This window comes from Populus alba, chromosome 11 (assembly GCF_005239225.2).
Source record: "Populus alba chromosome 11, ASM523922v2, whole genome shotgun sequence".
Lineage (NCBI taxonomy): Eukaryota > Viridiplantae > Streptophyta > Magnoliopsida > Malpighiales > Salicaceae > Populus > Populus alba.
Window position 1 is genome coordinate 21,971,356 of NC_133294.1, and position 16,197 is coordinate 21,987,552.

Below are 16,197 nucleotides of genomic sequence, written 5' to 3' on the forward strand. Positions count from 1 at the left end.
ACTCTGCTACATTCACAGACTTATAATCAATCTCTAGCTATCTCTCTCTCTCTCTTATTGATTTCACTTCCTTACAGTTATAATAATTGTGGAAGAAATCAATGTCCTTAGAATATTATTACCATGCACCTATATCTAGCACCTTCCCCACCTCCCTTTCTAGGCACTTCTTAGCTTCTAGTGTGATGTAAGAATTTTTTATTTCTTTCTAGCCACCTCTCAATATGGGAAAGAATGGTGGTACCTCATGGTTGAACATCGTGAAAAGAGCATTCAGGTCTCCAAGTAAAGAGAATATTGAGAAAAAGAGTAGCAGAAGGAGAGAAGAACATGACCAGGAAGAGGAAGAAAAGGTAATGATCATACTATTATCATGAACAATGACTAGCTTTAGTCTTTATGTTTATAACAAAGTATTGATTTCTTGGTGCATGGATTTCTGGGTTTAATTTTTTGCAGAAAAGAGAGAAAAGAAGATGGCTTTTTAGAAAGACGTCGTCCAGCACTAACCATGTCCCAGTTCAACGATGTGAAGAAAATATTGCAATAACGAACACAGCAAGTACTACCACTGCACCCTTGAGTCCTACTTTGGATGCTGAGAAAAAACTTGCAGTGGCAGTGGCAGCAGCCACGGCGGCGGCGGCTGATGCTGCGGCTGTAACAGCCCAAGCAGCAGCAGAGATTGTTAGACTCACTAGACCAGCTTCCATCTTTGTTAGAGCTAAACTCTGGGCTGCTATTGCCATTCAAACGGCCTTTAGAGGCTACCTAGTAAGTGTGTGATTTGGTATTGTAGTAACTTTTCCTGTTATGATTTAAAAAAGAAATTATAAATTATATTTTTTTAACCAAGATCAAAAGGAATCTCGAATAAGATCCGTGTAAAACTACATAGTTATTTTTATTAACTAGATTAAATTTATAATAAAACCACATGAATAAACAAATGGATCCAAACTCAGCACTTGCTATGTTGTATATTTCAATATCTTCATTTCTTTCTTGTTTAATGATATGGTATTTATTAATCTTGATTGATTATTGAGGCAAGGAGAGCTCTACGTGCACTGAAAGGGCTGGTGAAGCTTCAAGCTTTGGTAAGAGGACACAATGTAAGAAAGCAAGCAAAGCTAACACTTCAATACATGCAAGCTTTAGCTCGAGTACAAGATCGAGTCCGTGACCACCGAGCAAGGCTTTCACATGAAGGGAGCAGAAGGTCCATGTTTTCTGAGACTAATAGCCCATGGGAGTTCAAATATCTCCACGACATCCGTGAGAGGAAGTCCATGGTCAGTCCTTTGCAACCCTATGAGCCCATCAGACACACTATACTTCAATCTAAAACGTCTAGGCCCATCTCATTTATTAAAAAAAATTATTGTATAGATGCATCAATTTTCAGACAATTACTGATGAGAAGAGACACATACAGATCATTTATAACATTCAAACCACTTAGGACATGAAATGACATGCTTCTTCTTGATGAGAAATTAATGGCTTTTCTTAACAGTCGAGAGATGTAAGCTCTGTTCTAGATTATTGGGATGATCGTCCACGCACCAATGAAGAGATTGAAGCCATGGTGGAAAGTAAGAAGGAAGCTGCGTTAAAACGTGAAAAGGCACTGGCTTATGCTTTCTCTAGCCAGGTTTGTCTCCTCACTCGCTATGTGTTTGTTGTATAAGTTGATTTTGGGCTCTAAAATAATTATATCATATGTTTTTCCTAATTAATTAATATCTCAAATGTTGTCCACTTGACTCAAAATCAAGATATGGAGGTCTAGAAGGAACCCATCAGCAGGGGATCATGAAAAGGAACTTGAAGACAGAACAGGATGGCTTGATCGCTGGATGGCAACAAAGCAATGGGAGGCAAGTAGCGGGGCAATAACAGATAGAAAAGACAACAGTATAAAGACTGTAGAAATGGACACATCGAGACCATTTTCATATTGTAATACAACTTCTTCTCAAAGATTACAAAGCCAAAATCACCTTCAAAAACAAACCCCCAGACATTCTATGGCCTCTCCTCTCCATAGATCACACTCCAGTCTTTCTCTCCACCAATCGCCGATCACACCCTCTCCTTGCAAGCCCAAGCCCCTTCAAGTACGTTCAGCGAGTCCAAGATGCCTAAAAGAAGAAGAAAAATGCTACTCGGCAGCACATACTCCAAGCTTGAGCTCTAGATATTTCATGAACAATGGTGCTGGTCGATATGGAATGGTGGGTGCAAGTGGGGGCACTGCTACAACCTTGCCAAACTACATGGCAGCAACTGAGTCAGCAAAGGCTCGTGTTAGGCCACAGAGTGCACCAAGGCAGAGACCATCGACACCTGAGAGAGAACGCGGTGGATCGGTTGCGAAGAAACGTCTGTCATTCCCAGTTCAAGATCATGGACCACATGGAAATGGTGTTGGCATTATTGGCTACAGTAGCAATTGGAGCTTCAGTCAGAATTTAAGGAGCCCTAGCTTCAAGAGTTTGCATGGTTGCAACTTTGGAATGGGAGAGCAATCAAATTATTTCTCATCTTATAATGAGAGCAGTATTGGTGGAGAAATATCTCCTTGTTCCACGACTGACCTTAGGTGGTTAAAATAAGAAATTTTTATTTGGGTTAGTAGGATTTTAAGAATGTAGTCATTTATAATTAATTATCTAGCAAAGTTATTGAAATTGGCCCTGTTGATTCTGATTCAAAATTTAAATTATAAATTAAATAAATTAACTTTAAGATAATTCAAAATAATATTATTTTTAAAAAAATCAAATTAAATTTTAAATTAGTTAATTCATTGAATTAATCAGTTTAATTTAAACAATTAAACTCTTATTATATTTAATTTTAAATATAACTTGAATTAATTTATAAATTGACAAATCACTAAGTTGACTTGTAAAGTCAAGTTATCTAGTTTTTTAAATAGTTTTTTTTTTTTTTTTTGTATAAAAATATACGACTCCATTACATATATATTTGGGGGGGAAATCACTGCATTTATACAGAAATAAAAAAGCCAAACTCATCCTTTCACTATGTTTATGTTCTAACTTCTATATATGTTGCTATAACCGGGAATTTTCAATATTTAGTCATTGAATTATATTGAGCTATTTTATGCGAAAAGAATTGTAGAACTATTTTGAAATTGAGCTTGTGCGTATAAAGATTCTTTCATTTTTTTTCCTTTCATATACATCATCTTCTCCTCCGCATACAACTATTAATTTAAGCATTAAAAAATCTTTGTTTCATGATGAATTTTTTTTTTATTTTTTAGCTCGGGCCATTTTATAAGCCAAACAATTTTATGTTCAAACTTTTATCTCGTTGGATTATAATAACAGTTACAGTTTAAAGTATTTTTCATTTAAAAATATATTAAAATAATATTTTTTTTATTTTTAAAAAATATTAAAAAAAAATTAACAAAAAATTTTAAAATTTAAAATAATATGATTTCCATCGTGTTTCCAAACATTGGGCAGGAAGCAATAAATTCTCTCAATTTTGGCTCTAAGATATGATCTCAAAAGATCAAGAAGAGAGAGAGAGAGAGAGAGACTTAAATCTCCTTACCAAAAAGGGCAAAATCTTCGGTCTTCTCGTACATTAATCTGTGACATCTCAGGTTTTCATGGAATAAAAAACCGACTAGGTTACTTCAAGTAGCCCAAGAGACTTAACCATTTAGGCCCAGCTCTTCACTTTGGGCCCTTATTTTCTATCCAATTTCTTTTCCTCTCACAGAAATGGGCCTATTTCCTAAGGTAAGACTTGCATGATGGTGTCAATTTTTAGCACGGCAGTACATTAGCACGTGATTATTGTTTGATACTGTGGTAATAAATATTTTTTTAAAAAATGTTTTTTATGGTTATTAGATAGGGTGGGAGAGTGCCCTTCTCGTGAGGAAATCTAAGGTCTTTTTACTATCAGTGGTAAACAGGGCCCACGGTCGCAGCTGAATCTTCTGCTATGAATATCGACAATTTTAGTATATTAATATTAAATTTAATCTTAAATTAGTATTAAAAATTCCATTTGCGAACAAGTTACTACCTAGTTTCTTTTTATCTTTCTCTCAAGCATTAAGAATATCTTGACCATAATTTTATTACATGAAGACTAAGTTTAATTTTAAATTTATACTCTGATTAATGCATTTATAAGATATACTTTTCTTACATTTCTTCCTTTTCTTAAAATTCAAATCTATACTACTCACAAACAATGCTTGTATAAAGTCAAACAAAATGATTAGAAAATCAAGTATTATCATAAAATACAAAAATATCATTTATATAAATTTGAGTTAAATAATAAATTAGTTTATTTTCTATATTATATTTTTTAGTCTCCATTAAAAAAATTCAAAAGATTTTATAAAAAACACCTATAATTACTCGAACACTAATAAATTCACTTTTAATCAATGTTATTAACCTATGATAACTCGTCAAGTTTTAATAATCAGATAATTGGTTAATCTAAAACTTGGTAAAGCTTATAACCCATTCAAATCTTTAGCATACCTCTGTCTTTGATTGGTTATTTTAGAATCTTATAAAACTATATTTTATATGAAAATATATGTGAATTAATATAATCAAACTTAATTATTTTGATATAGCAGTCAACAACTATGGTTTGTATTTAAAAAAATTAAAATGATACTATTTTAAAATTACATGTTGAAATAGTAATCTAAATTTATAGGATTTAATGACTATGGATATAATATACAAAATCTAACTAAAAATGTGTTAAGAAATACTTTGAAAACATGGTGTCATCATGCAAGTTTATCCAATTAAATGATAACTAATGATGGCATAATGAAATTCCTGACTCCACGTGAAGTTCAATGAATAAATTTGGACTTGACTGAGTATCTTTATTGAATGAATAGATTGAGATGTCCAATTACGTAGTAATAACGTCAACAATACGTTGCCTCTCGTGTGTGTTTTACGCGTTTAGATTTTCGAAAATAAGACTCGACGAACTTCACGTTCCAAACACGCGCCTATAGCGAGAGTACAATTTTACGCCCCTCCTGGTTCCCAATGATAAAGGCAGGTTTTTAACTAAAGAGAACAAAATGCATTAAATGAGGCCTCTGCTTTTTCTTCACTCTCTCTCCCAACCTCATTAACTACCACCACCAACTAGTAGTAAGGAAAAGTCCATTCTATCCTCGTTTATTTAACATTATTAACTAGCAAGGTTTTAAGCCGAGTTTATTGGTCGAGGAGCCTCATTTGATATAACGATGGAGTGCATATTTCAAATTGCCGTGTAAGTTAATTTAAAATTGTTTTTTTGACGATTAAAATGATTAATAAATATTAAAAAAAAATATTAATTTGAATTTTTTTAAAATTTTATAAAATACAATTGAACCACACACTCAAGCAACTCTTAAAAAAAAAAAAAAAAAAGCATAGTGAAAAACACTAGCCGACTTGAGATATTAGTCTTGGGTTTGGTGGATCAATAACAATAATATTATTTTAAGATTTGTTTTAGATACAAATAAAATGATTTTAAAAAATAACAGGTCATTTTTCGAGCACATTAGATTTGACTAGATTAATTTTCACCTGACATAATATAAAACCTAACATGAGCTAGCCTGAACCATTTATTAATTTATAGCTATTGTAAAATATAATTTTAGTATGTTATCATGTATTAATTTGTTATATAATTCAATAGAATATTTTGTAGATATTATGGTTAAAAGAGAGATTGCATAACGATGATAAATGAATATGATATGAATGTAATATAAGTTACCACAATCATTTATATATATATATATATATATATATATTAGATTTTTGTGAATTTTTTTATTATTAATTGATGTAAATATGAACGTTACAAAATTAATTATAATGTATAATCTATACATGATTAACTTCTTGATATTGAAGTTTTACCCATGATTATATATAACACTCACCACAATTCACTTTATCATAATTATAGATAAATTTATTATTTAAAACTCATGTCAATATTCTTGATTGTTAGCATAACTTTGTGTGCATTTAAATATCTAATTAATTTTGATTGATAAATAAATAAATGTAAAAATATTTCTTATCCTAAAACATACAGTAATGTGTTTTTTCATGAGAAATTAGATATTATAGTATTAACAATCCATTTGCGTGGTAGTATTGTAATTTGGTTATAAAAGGAGTAATTTATAGGAAATTTCAAATTAAATGCACATATAGTAATAATTGCCAATTTTTTAATGGGCTTCATTGATTTCAGCTTCTCACTATTTATTAATCCATCTTGCATTGTTTCTCCATGTATCTCTTATCCTTTCCCTCGTTGAATTTGCTCCTTATAAATCTCGTTCTCTCTCCCCTCTCGACAAAAGGGTTAGAGAAAAAAGGTTGGACATGGCAGCGGATGTCAGTTCAATCGTGAACAGTACTAGAAATTCAGAGATTTTGATCACAAAAGACTTGCTTGGAGGGTTTTCAAAGGTTTCTAACAAAGATTTGGATCTGGACTTACAAGTCACAAAAACTTGGGACGCGCCTCATGATTTCAAGGTATTTTTTTATTTCCTTTCTTTTTATATCAAAGAAATTCAGGTGTCTTGTTAGTTTCTTTGATTTTGATGACCAGTTTTTGCACAGAATTTAGGCTGTCGATGATATTTAAAAAAAAGAAAACTGTATAGAAGAACTGAATATTCTTGTTTTGTCAGTGGTCAGAGAATTTATTTTTATTTTTTTGAGAAATCATTGAGCTATTTTGTTAAAGTAAAAACAAATTGTTGATGAGTTGGGGTTTTCACGCAGTCTTCAGGGAAGGTATACTCACAGAGATGTAATTCTGTAAGCTCACCATTGCCATCCCTTAACAGCATGAAGCACCACAAACAGAAAACAGCCCAAGAATCAGAGGTTCAAGATTCTAAGTTTCCACCATTAAAGTTCTTGGAAGAAAGTTGCCTGGAATTGAAACTTGTACCGTCGAGCCACTGTCAAAGTGTGTGCACGCTTGACAAGGTAAAATCTGCTTTGCAAAGAGCAGAGAAAGAGACCATGACTAAGAAGAGATCTCCTCCACCACCGAACCCACGAACCAGTGACGTCAAAGAAGACAGAAATGGCACTGCATCCTCCTCGACAGGAGTGTTCGCTGCTGCTTGTCCTGGTTGTTTGCTCTATGTGATTACTTTGAAAACAAATCCCAAGTGCCCTAGTTGCAACTCTATCGTCCCATCTCCATCGGCTACAAAGAAGCCCAGAATTGACCTCAATGCTTCACTTTGATCTTGTAACCATGGTTCAAGATTCCCAGAAGAGGAGAACTAGTCTAGTGCTAGGTACTAAATACTTCCAAATTATTACTTGTGGATGAAAGAAATAGGTTATTCTGTCTATATGGTGTAGGCCAATGTAGGATTAGGTGAAACCACCGATAATTGTCTTGGTGTTGAAATTCTTACAAGAAGTTAAATAGATTTAAAGCCATGTCCTATGCCCTGTGGATCAATCAATATAATTACTGCGATGAGCCATCATCTACCACTAGCTCTTGGTCCTGAGAATATGTGATTGTTCTTTCGGAAAGGTTTCGAGGCTATGAACAAGAAAATCATTCATTGAAAGGCCTTCATAATGCTTTAAAAGAAATTATTAAAGAGCCTCGTGTGAGTTCCACGCGTCTTTTGCATGGGATTCGCGAGCTGAGCCGGGAAAAAACGAAGAACTTCACCGTCCCGAGTAGCCATTAATTTCCTCTCGCCATGTTCAATGATACCATCAATAAATTATATCATTTTTTTCCATTTTCAACGGCACAGTTAATAAATCCATTTTGGATGGTTCTACCAGTTCCTGAGGCTCTGTGGCAACTAAACGCAGGGCACGTTTATTTATTCGTGTAAGCCAAGTTGTCTCCCCAGCTACGGCCTTTTTACAGATTCGTCTTGGATCGGCTATGATCAATTGCGTGTTTCACTCGATGACATTTGTCTAATGTACTCGAGAAATAGAGCCCTGGATTTTTTTTGTTTTTTGTTTTTTGGTACGGTTTGCAGTAAAAACTATTTTAATTATCAGAGATTAAAATTAGTGTTATTAAACATGATCTGAATTTTCAGGATGAATCAAGACGACCCAAATGAGATTAGAAAAATAAAATAAGCAAGACTTGACCCAGATGAGATTAGAAAAATAAAATAAGGATTGAAATTAATTTTTTATTTTTAAATAAAAAACATTTTGATTGATTTGAATTAAGCTATTTAACTTGTGATTTGAGTTGAATTTAATTAATTTTGTTAAAGGTTTAATTTTTTAAATGACATGGAGTTTAAAGAGAAGGATACTTGATTATCCTCGTTAATTGTCAAGCTAACCTCGTTAGGTTGAAGGTCAATTGCTTCTAATTAAGCCAGGGAAATTCACCTGCGAAGCAAAAGCATAAAAAACAATGCACCTCTCGCGAATGTCCACTCGTATAATAGAGATGGTCCAACGCTGACGTTAGTACATCATTTAATGAGCCACGTCAAGATCAAGCAATTAAAGGGAGAAAATCTTAACTCAACCTTGGACGATTAACAATGCCAGCGTCTCTTCATGACACGTGTCTCTGTATAATTGATCCGGCATTTAATGGTTCTTCCACTCATGCGCCACACGTCAAATGTTTCGGTGGCTGTCATTAATGAGGCTGTCGTTTGAAGCGAGTCAAGGACGAAACTAATTAATGAGTTGATTTTTTTGAAGTGAGAGAAGCGTAGACAATCAAGGCAACGCATTAATTGAGCTGCACGTCGTTTTGTAAGTTGTAACTTGACTGGGCTGGCTGTTTTTTGTTCAGTGCCACGACAAAGAAAAATGAAATGAGATTGGACAGTGCAATTAAATCAATTAATTAGACAAATGAAAGAAAAAGAAAATAAATCTTGCATGGGTCACTACTTGACTTGACGGTCCTTTCGGTTCTTGTTTTTTTATATAATTAGTTCCTCAGTTTTTATTATTATTATTATTATTATAAATATTTAGACTAACTTATGTATATTTCAACTAATTCCATAAATTTTAAATTTAACGATTATATAAATCTCTAATGATTATTATATTAACAATTATAGGATTTGAACTTGAAATCACAAAAAATACAAACCTTTTAATTTTAAATTCTTAGTATTAAATCATTTATTATTTATTAGATGGTTATTTTCTATATAAATTTGTTTTTATTTTTGAGTTGAATTTTTTTTTAATGTTTTAATTTATAATTATTTAAAAAAATTAAAAAAAAACATTCAAGCACAAAGATTTTGATGGGCCACATCTTGGCCAGAAGAAAATCCAATCTGGTAATGATGATGAATCTTTCTTGAAGATAAGAATTTAACCAGGGCGCTTTAGGTTTTTAATTATATATAAAAAAATAGATCAAGACTTGCAGTTTTTTTTATTTTGTTTAATTTTTTGGCTGTGGAACTATTAGAGATTGTTCATCATTAATCTGCACTCAGTGACACTCGTAAAATGATATGTTTTACAATTACCTTATAATATCTTTTTACATGATTTATATTAATAGATTTGAGATAAATCTAGCTAATTTAATAATTTATCTTGTTTAGAGGATAAATCCCTAAAAGCTACCTTTGTTTTTCTCTATCGACCATCTCACCTGGACACTAGAAGAATTTGAGTTTTGATGGTGCTTTATTTTTAAAACACTTTAATATATTTTTTTAAATTATTTTTATAGTAATTTATTGCAGTGGCATGAATGGCTAGCACACGAGTTTTAGCCACAAGATTATGTTTCAAGAGATATTGGCATTATTATTTTCAAATAAATGATACATTATTTATCTTTCTAATATATATATATATAAAAAAATAAGGTTAGTTGTTCGATTCTAACCTCTAAACCCGCGCATACTTTGCTTGTTATTGGTGAGTCGGTGAGTCAAGCGCCAGGCGTGACAATTTTTTTTTTCTCTTACTCTTTAGTTTTCACATTATTTTTTAATGCTATTATAAATTTTTATTTGGAATTTTTTTTCAATTATTGTGTATCTAATATGAAAACAACAATACTATTATTAAATTACTAGTGAAAATTTTTAAATATTAATACTATCAATAAAAATATTCAAAATATTTTTTTATTTCTTAAATTTTTAAATAAATTCTGAAAATAACTCTGTAGTATTTATAATTTTTTTTTTCACTTTCAATCACATATAAAATATAAATATATTATTTTAATATTTTTTGTTAATTATTCGTGATAATCATAAAATGTTTGCCTGTCTAGGTTTTAAAATAAATAATAATTCAAGTATTATGTTTATTAAGATAAATAAAAAATATAATTAAAAAAATTATGCTAATTAAAAAATTTAAACAATTATATTTTCATGTTTAATAATAATATTAAATAATTTTTTGATACCAAATATTTTTGTTTTTACATATAAGATTTTTTTGGTGCCCACATCACATCACGGCATTCAATATAGTTTGCTATCTATGCATGGTTCATTGATTTGCATGAAATTAAATTACATAAATTAAAACGGTATTTTATAAATATAAATGTGTATTTTTTTTAATATGATAATTTTTTTTGTATTTCCAATGAGTTCCACTACGAGTTCTTGATCTGGGTTCCAGTTTTGGGTTCCAATGCAGGCTTAGCTAATACTGTTGGACATGAGCATGTTCTTACAGCAATTGGTCTAGATTTATTGGACTCGCTGTTGCAGTGTGCTTACAACTGTATTCGCAGGCTTCTATACATTTGATTTGGCTTATAGCACAGCCCAGATAGAGAGTGCCCCCCACCCCCATTGTAATCTCGAGTGAATTCATGAAAAACTGTGATTTATACATTATTCTTTGTAATTCTTTATCCAGATCCAATAATTTAATGATAAAAAATTCAAGCATTTAGCAGCATCTTATTGCTAGTTTATTAATAATTAATATATTGATAAATTTTATATATAAGTTATTAGTTTAAAGAGGCTCATAGATATAAGGGTCAAAGGTAGGGCGATGATCTAACATGTATAAGCTTAACAGAATAACAATTTCACTAGCTCTATTTTCAAATCCAACACCCTTGAGCTCATCTATGTCATAAGCCCAAACACTTGTGGATTTGGTGAAATGTCAAACTCAATCCCCTTAAGCTTGGCTGCTTGCGGAGCTCGAGCACTTGTGGGTTAACAAGAAGCCAAACTTAACCTCATTAGGCTGGGTTTCACGATGAGCCCAAAGCACCTGTGGGTCTGGCAAGATACCACACATAACCCCCCTTAAGCTCGCCCCTCGCTGAGTGCAAGCACCTATGATTTTAGCAAGTTGTCGGACCCAACCCTCTTAGGCTTGGTTTAACGTTAAGCTCAAGTACTTGTGAGTTTAACAGGTTGACAACCTTGCCCCTACTTAGATTACACACTAATCACATGTACCTATAGGTATATAGTAAGTTATCAAACCTAAAATTCCCGAGCTCAATAACATACTAAGCCTAGGTGCAAATAAGTCCAACAAGACGTTAGACCCAAATCCCTTGGGTTCACACAAGGCCTTAGTGCATATGAGTTTAACAAAATACTAAATCTTAGGATTATCATTCCTTTACACCCCTAAGTGTTTAAAAATCCTTTAAGAGCCGACTATATTTCAATTGACATTAATGTTATGATAGAGTTGTTCCTATCAACATTAAATGTTGTGTGCGGAAGAAGATATAAAAGTCTTTTATAGCTTAATTGTTTGTTAATCGGCATTAATAATATGTAAGAGCAATTCCCATTAATATTAATATTATGCAAGAAGACATTTTCATCAGCATTAATACTAATACAAGTGACTTTTTCCTTACTCGGATATTAAAGAGAAAAAGACTTTCAGCCCTCAAAACAAGACAACAAGGCTCGAAGTACAAAGGCTATAAATACCTGTCAAACCACCCAGGTAAAGGGATTCATGATCTTTATTCTTTAATCATACATTATAAAACCATTTATTACATAAAATCTAGGAGCAAATGTCTTTGTTCTTTGAGTTTAAAGCTCTTATCTTCATTTATTTCAATCATTTACTATAAAGTCATCGACTTAATCACTATAGGGTCCTTAAACCCTCCAAAAAAAGATTATTTTGCAGGAACTGTGACTTCTACCATCAATGATGTGTTCTTTGTGTCTCCATTAATAAAATATTGACGTGAATGTGTGACCATTTATTTTTTAAATATTCAAACTCCATCCCCGAGCATATTAGATCATGGGAGATCATTAATAATTTAAAAAGACCATGTTACCTATTCCACTTCACCTAGTGAGATTTGATGTTACACAAAATAAAATAAAAAAAATCTTAGTTGTTTGGGCTAGGATTGAATGACCCCACTCATGTCGAATCACATTTACTATAAGTTGTCTAATATCCTTATGCATGCACACATATTGATGCATTTTTTAAGTTTCATGAAATTAAAATAGCACCACACACGATCTACTGTGTGTGACATATTTTCTTTGTAGAGTATTAACCTCTTCACAAATAATATAGTGAAGCACCATAATTATTGGCAAGCACAAACATTCTCCACTGGTGACACAACAACAACGAATTAACTGTTTTTTTTTTTTTTAAATATTCTCTATCATTGCATCACTTTTCATAAGGTAAATTAATGTGATCAAGGTATATAAATACCTCAAGCCACCCTATGAATATTCAAGCCATTGAAAAATATTCAAGAACTACACACGACTTCATTCAATCACACACTTTCCATGATATTTACTTTTTTTTTCTTTCTTGTTCCTTGATTCTCATTCTATATTTATTTACTTAAGCATTGAAAGTGTTCATTATTTTAATAGGATACTTGTTTTTGTTGTAACAATCAAATCCAAAGATGAAACCTGTATTAAACCCACACATTTATGTTCAACGCAGTCATGAAAAATCCAATTCAATTCTACAGTCTTCACAACTTCATAAAGATTCAATCCTTTATATATATATATATATATATATATATATATATATATATATATATATATAGCTAGGTAGCATGTTGGTACTGTTCCTATTAGATAACAACTCAAGGAAGCATTGGCAACGACATATTCCTTGATATACATGGCTGCCTTTGATAATTTTACGTGGTTGTTCTGCCTTCATACAAAGTTTGACTGAGGGATTAATTCCTTCATAAAAATATGGTGATATTATCAAAAGATGTCAAGGGACCATTAAATTTATCTCCAATGTATCATATGATATCAGTAATAGAGATTCGATCATATTTGCCTACAACCTGTGCTATTGTAATGATATAAATTTGAAATAATGTTAGCACATGACAAGAAATGATGTGTTCAGGTAACATGAAAATTGGCAAGAAAAAAAAATTGTTATCTCTCTCTCCAAATTTTATAGGTGGAGAGTGAAATTTTCGATTTAACTCGCTTTGATAGGCAATAAACATTCAATGATACACTATAAATTATTTTTAGAATGTTTTTTTTGAAATATATAAAAATAATATTTTTTATATCAGCACATCAAAATAATAAAAAATATTAAAAAAATATATCAATTTAAAATAAATAAATAAATAAATAAATAATCTTTTAAAAAAAAACTATCCAACCGTACACAAAAACACACTCTAGACAAATATTTTGTACGCTTGTTCATGGAATAACAAGAGCTCCTACGCAATCACAATAAATTTTACAGTTATTAAAATGATTCGATGAATTAAATTGATAAGGAAATCACTATGATAGAGTTTAAAATAAAATTGTTTCTGACATTAATTTAACTATTTCATATCACTGGTTGACCTAATTCAAACCCAACTAGATTAAAATCAAGAAATTTATGAATAAAATAATATATTTTTAGATAAAAATAATAGATTTGATTTAATATGATAAGCAATCCAATGACCATTTATTTTTCCGTGTAAGATCTTGTATCGAGTTGGTGGTTTTAATAAAAACTCCATTATAATCAAATATTCAAACTCATGAGATGTAGAGATTTTTTAAAAAGATTGTTAACTAGAGCACTTGTTATATTATGGCTTGGTCCGGATGGAGAAATTTTATGATGATTAAGGAGTAATTAGTAGTATTCTAATAGTTATTTCCTGATTTTTTTTTTTTTAAAAAAAATAGATGCAAATAGAAAAGATAAATTCTAGAAAGTGATATTTTATCATTTTTGATGAGTCACGGATTTCATCTTTTCTTTCTTTTTTATATTCATTTTTTTCTTCAAGATGAGCCCAAGAAATAACTATTATAATGCTTCCAATTACTCCATGAGCACCATAAAATAACTACTAGAGTTGCTGTAAAAAACATTATTTTATCCTATTTTAGTTTATTTGTTATTGTTGGTGGTGGAGCTGTTATTTTTACAATAATAAAAATGACCTTGCCCATAACCCAATTTAAGGTCTAGGTCATGGCTTAGTGATGTTAGTTTGAACTAATCTGGTTAAATAAAAGTGATGTTTTTTCTATTTTTTAAAATTTTAAATGATATTATTTTATTCATTTTAAAATTAATTTAAGTTTTGTCAATATCATAGGTTATCTTGTTAGATTAATTAAGTCACATTTGACCAACCCAAATAATTTTTTGAATCTCAACCAAGACTAGAAAATAGGCTGACGAGGCTATGAATTGACTTTTCGGATCAAAATGAGTTTACAAAGAGTAGTTATTACTAGTATTGTCTTATAAAAAAAATTAATTCCATCTTTTAATAACAAACCGTTAAAAAAATCATAAAAATGATTTTTTAAATGTTTTTTAATAATTTTAATATATCAATATTAAAAATAAAAAAAAAATTTAAAATAAATATTCTAACATATTTTTATTTAAAAATTACTCTTAAAAGAATATCACGTAAAAAAATTCAAAACACACACTAGGTAACAAAGATTTTTTTTAAAAATTGTTAATTTCAAAAAACAAAAAGTGTTAATACATCAATATCTCGGTTAGGGCGGGGGTTCATGCGCTTAAAGATAAATCATTGGATCACCATCCGACTACGACAGCCATAAAGCACACCGAATCCCATACGAATCCAACGGCTCCAAGAATGCGCAGCAGGGCCATCTCTGTGCAGTCTAATGGTAGAGGATCATCCATCACAGATATGCTCACACCTGCTTCCTCAGTGCTCATGTTTTGGACCCCACCTCTCAGGTCCCTACAAGAATTACTCTGCTCAACCACAACAAAAATACTGTCAACAACAAGCACAAGCCCACGCGCCAATGAACAGCAACAACCCCATTTCCCATCGGATCTATTTGCTTGGTGGAAAATACCTTAAAAATTATATATTTTCTAATGTTTAGCGTTTTTTCTTTTTGCAGAGTAATTTTTATAAAAAGTTAATTTTTGAAAAATAAGATATTTTTTTCATGCCTAGCATTTTCATGAAAAATAATTTTTAGTATCTAGTCAAATTATGTAAAATAGGTTGAAAAATAATTTATAAATAATTTTTTTTTTCAAGTTTATTAAAAGAACAAAATCCAAATATGATAGGTGAAAAAAATTAGACAATAATTTTTTTTAAAAAAATTAAATTATATAATTTATTTTCAATAAAAATTTAAAAATAAAAAGAATAAAGACTAAATTTGACAGATAAAAAAGTTGAAAAATAATGAAATTGAAAAAAAATCAATTTCTTAACTTATTTTAAATAAAATAAATAGCAATCAAAAGAATGATGACTAAATTTAATAGATAAAGAATTTTGGTTAAAAAAAATAAGAGAAAAACAAATAACAATTAAAAAATAAAAAGTATCAAAATCAAATTTTAAGATATGAAATTAAAAAAATATTAAATAAATTCAAAATAAAATATATAGCAATTAAAAGATTGATGATCAAATGATATAATCAACAAATAAAAACATATTTTTAATTTTTTTTCAATTTCTAAAATATGTTTTCTGTTCAGAATAAAAGGAAAATGCTTTCTTAAAAATTAAGTCAAATTTTGCTTTAACTTAGATAATATTTTCATCCGACTAACTTTCTTAATGCTAAACGTACCCAAGAAAATTTGAAAATTAATTTTCAGAAAACTA

The 16,197-nt window shown here is 30.5% G+C and overlaps 2 protein-coding genes across 2 annotated transcripts; both read left to right on the plus strand.

The window, feature by feature from the left end:
- The first annotated feature begins 157 nt into the window (after positions 1–157).
- LOC118040834 (protein IQ-DOMAIN 17) lies at positions 158–2,698 on the plus strand. Its single transcript, XM_035047879.2, has 5 exons — positions 158–353; positions 460–774; positions 1,050–1,295; positions 1,520–1,657; positions 1,782–2,698. Exons 1-5 carry the CDS (start codon positions 225–227, stop codon positions 2,619–2,621), a joined length of 1,668 nt encoding a protein of 555 aa, XP_034903770.1. The 5' UTR covers positions 158–224; the 3' UTR covers positions 2,622–2,698.
- Positions 2,699–6,348: 3,650 nt separating this feature from the next.
- LOC118040844 (uncharacterized) lies at positions 6,349–7,592 on the plus strand. Its single transcript, XM_035047889.2, has 2 exons — positions 6,349–6,602; positions 6,855–7,592. Exons 1-2 carry the CDS (start codon positions 6,447–6,449, stop codon positions 7,329–7,331), a joined length of 633 nt encoding a protein of 210 aa, XP_034903780.1. The 5' UTR covers positions 6,349–6,446; the 3' UTR covers positions 7,332–7,592.
- Positions 7,593–16,197: the final 8,605 nt, after the last annotated feature.

Bases quoted from the DNA above. Each gene is read 5' to 3' on its own strand.
- LOC118040834 (XM_035047879.2), top strand. From the start codon at position 225: ATGGGAAAGAATGGTGGTACCTCATGGTTGAACATCGTGAAAAGAGCA. The intron at 1,296-1,519 runs GTCAGTCCTTTG...TTTTCTTAACAG, and splicing joins TCCGTGAGAGGAAGTCCATG to TCGAGAGATGTAAGCTCTGT. The intron at 1,658-1,781 runs GTTTGTCTCCTC...CTCAAAATCAAG, and splicing joins CTTATGCTTTCTCTAGCCAG to ATATGGAGGTCTAGAAGGAA.
- LOC118040844 (XM_035047889.2), top strand. From the start codon at position 6,447: ATGGCAGCGGATGTCAGTTCAATCGTGAACAGTACTAGAAATTCAGAG. The intron at 6,603-6,854 runs GTATTTTTTTAT...GTTTTCACGCAG, and splicing joins ACGCGCCTCATGATTTCAAG to TCTTCAGGGAAGGTATACTC.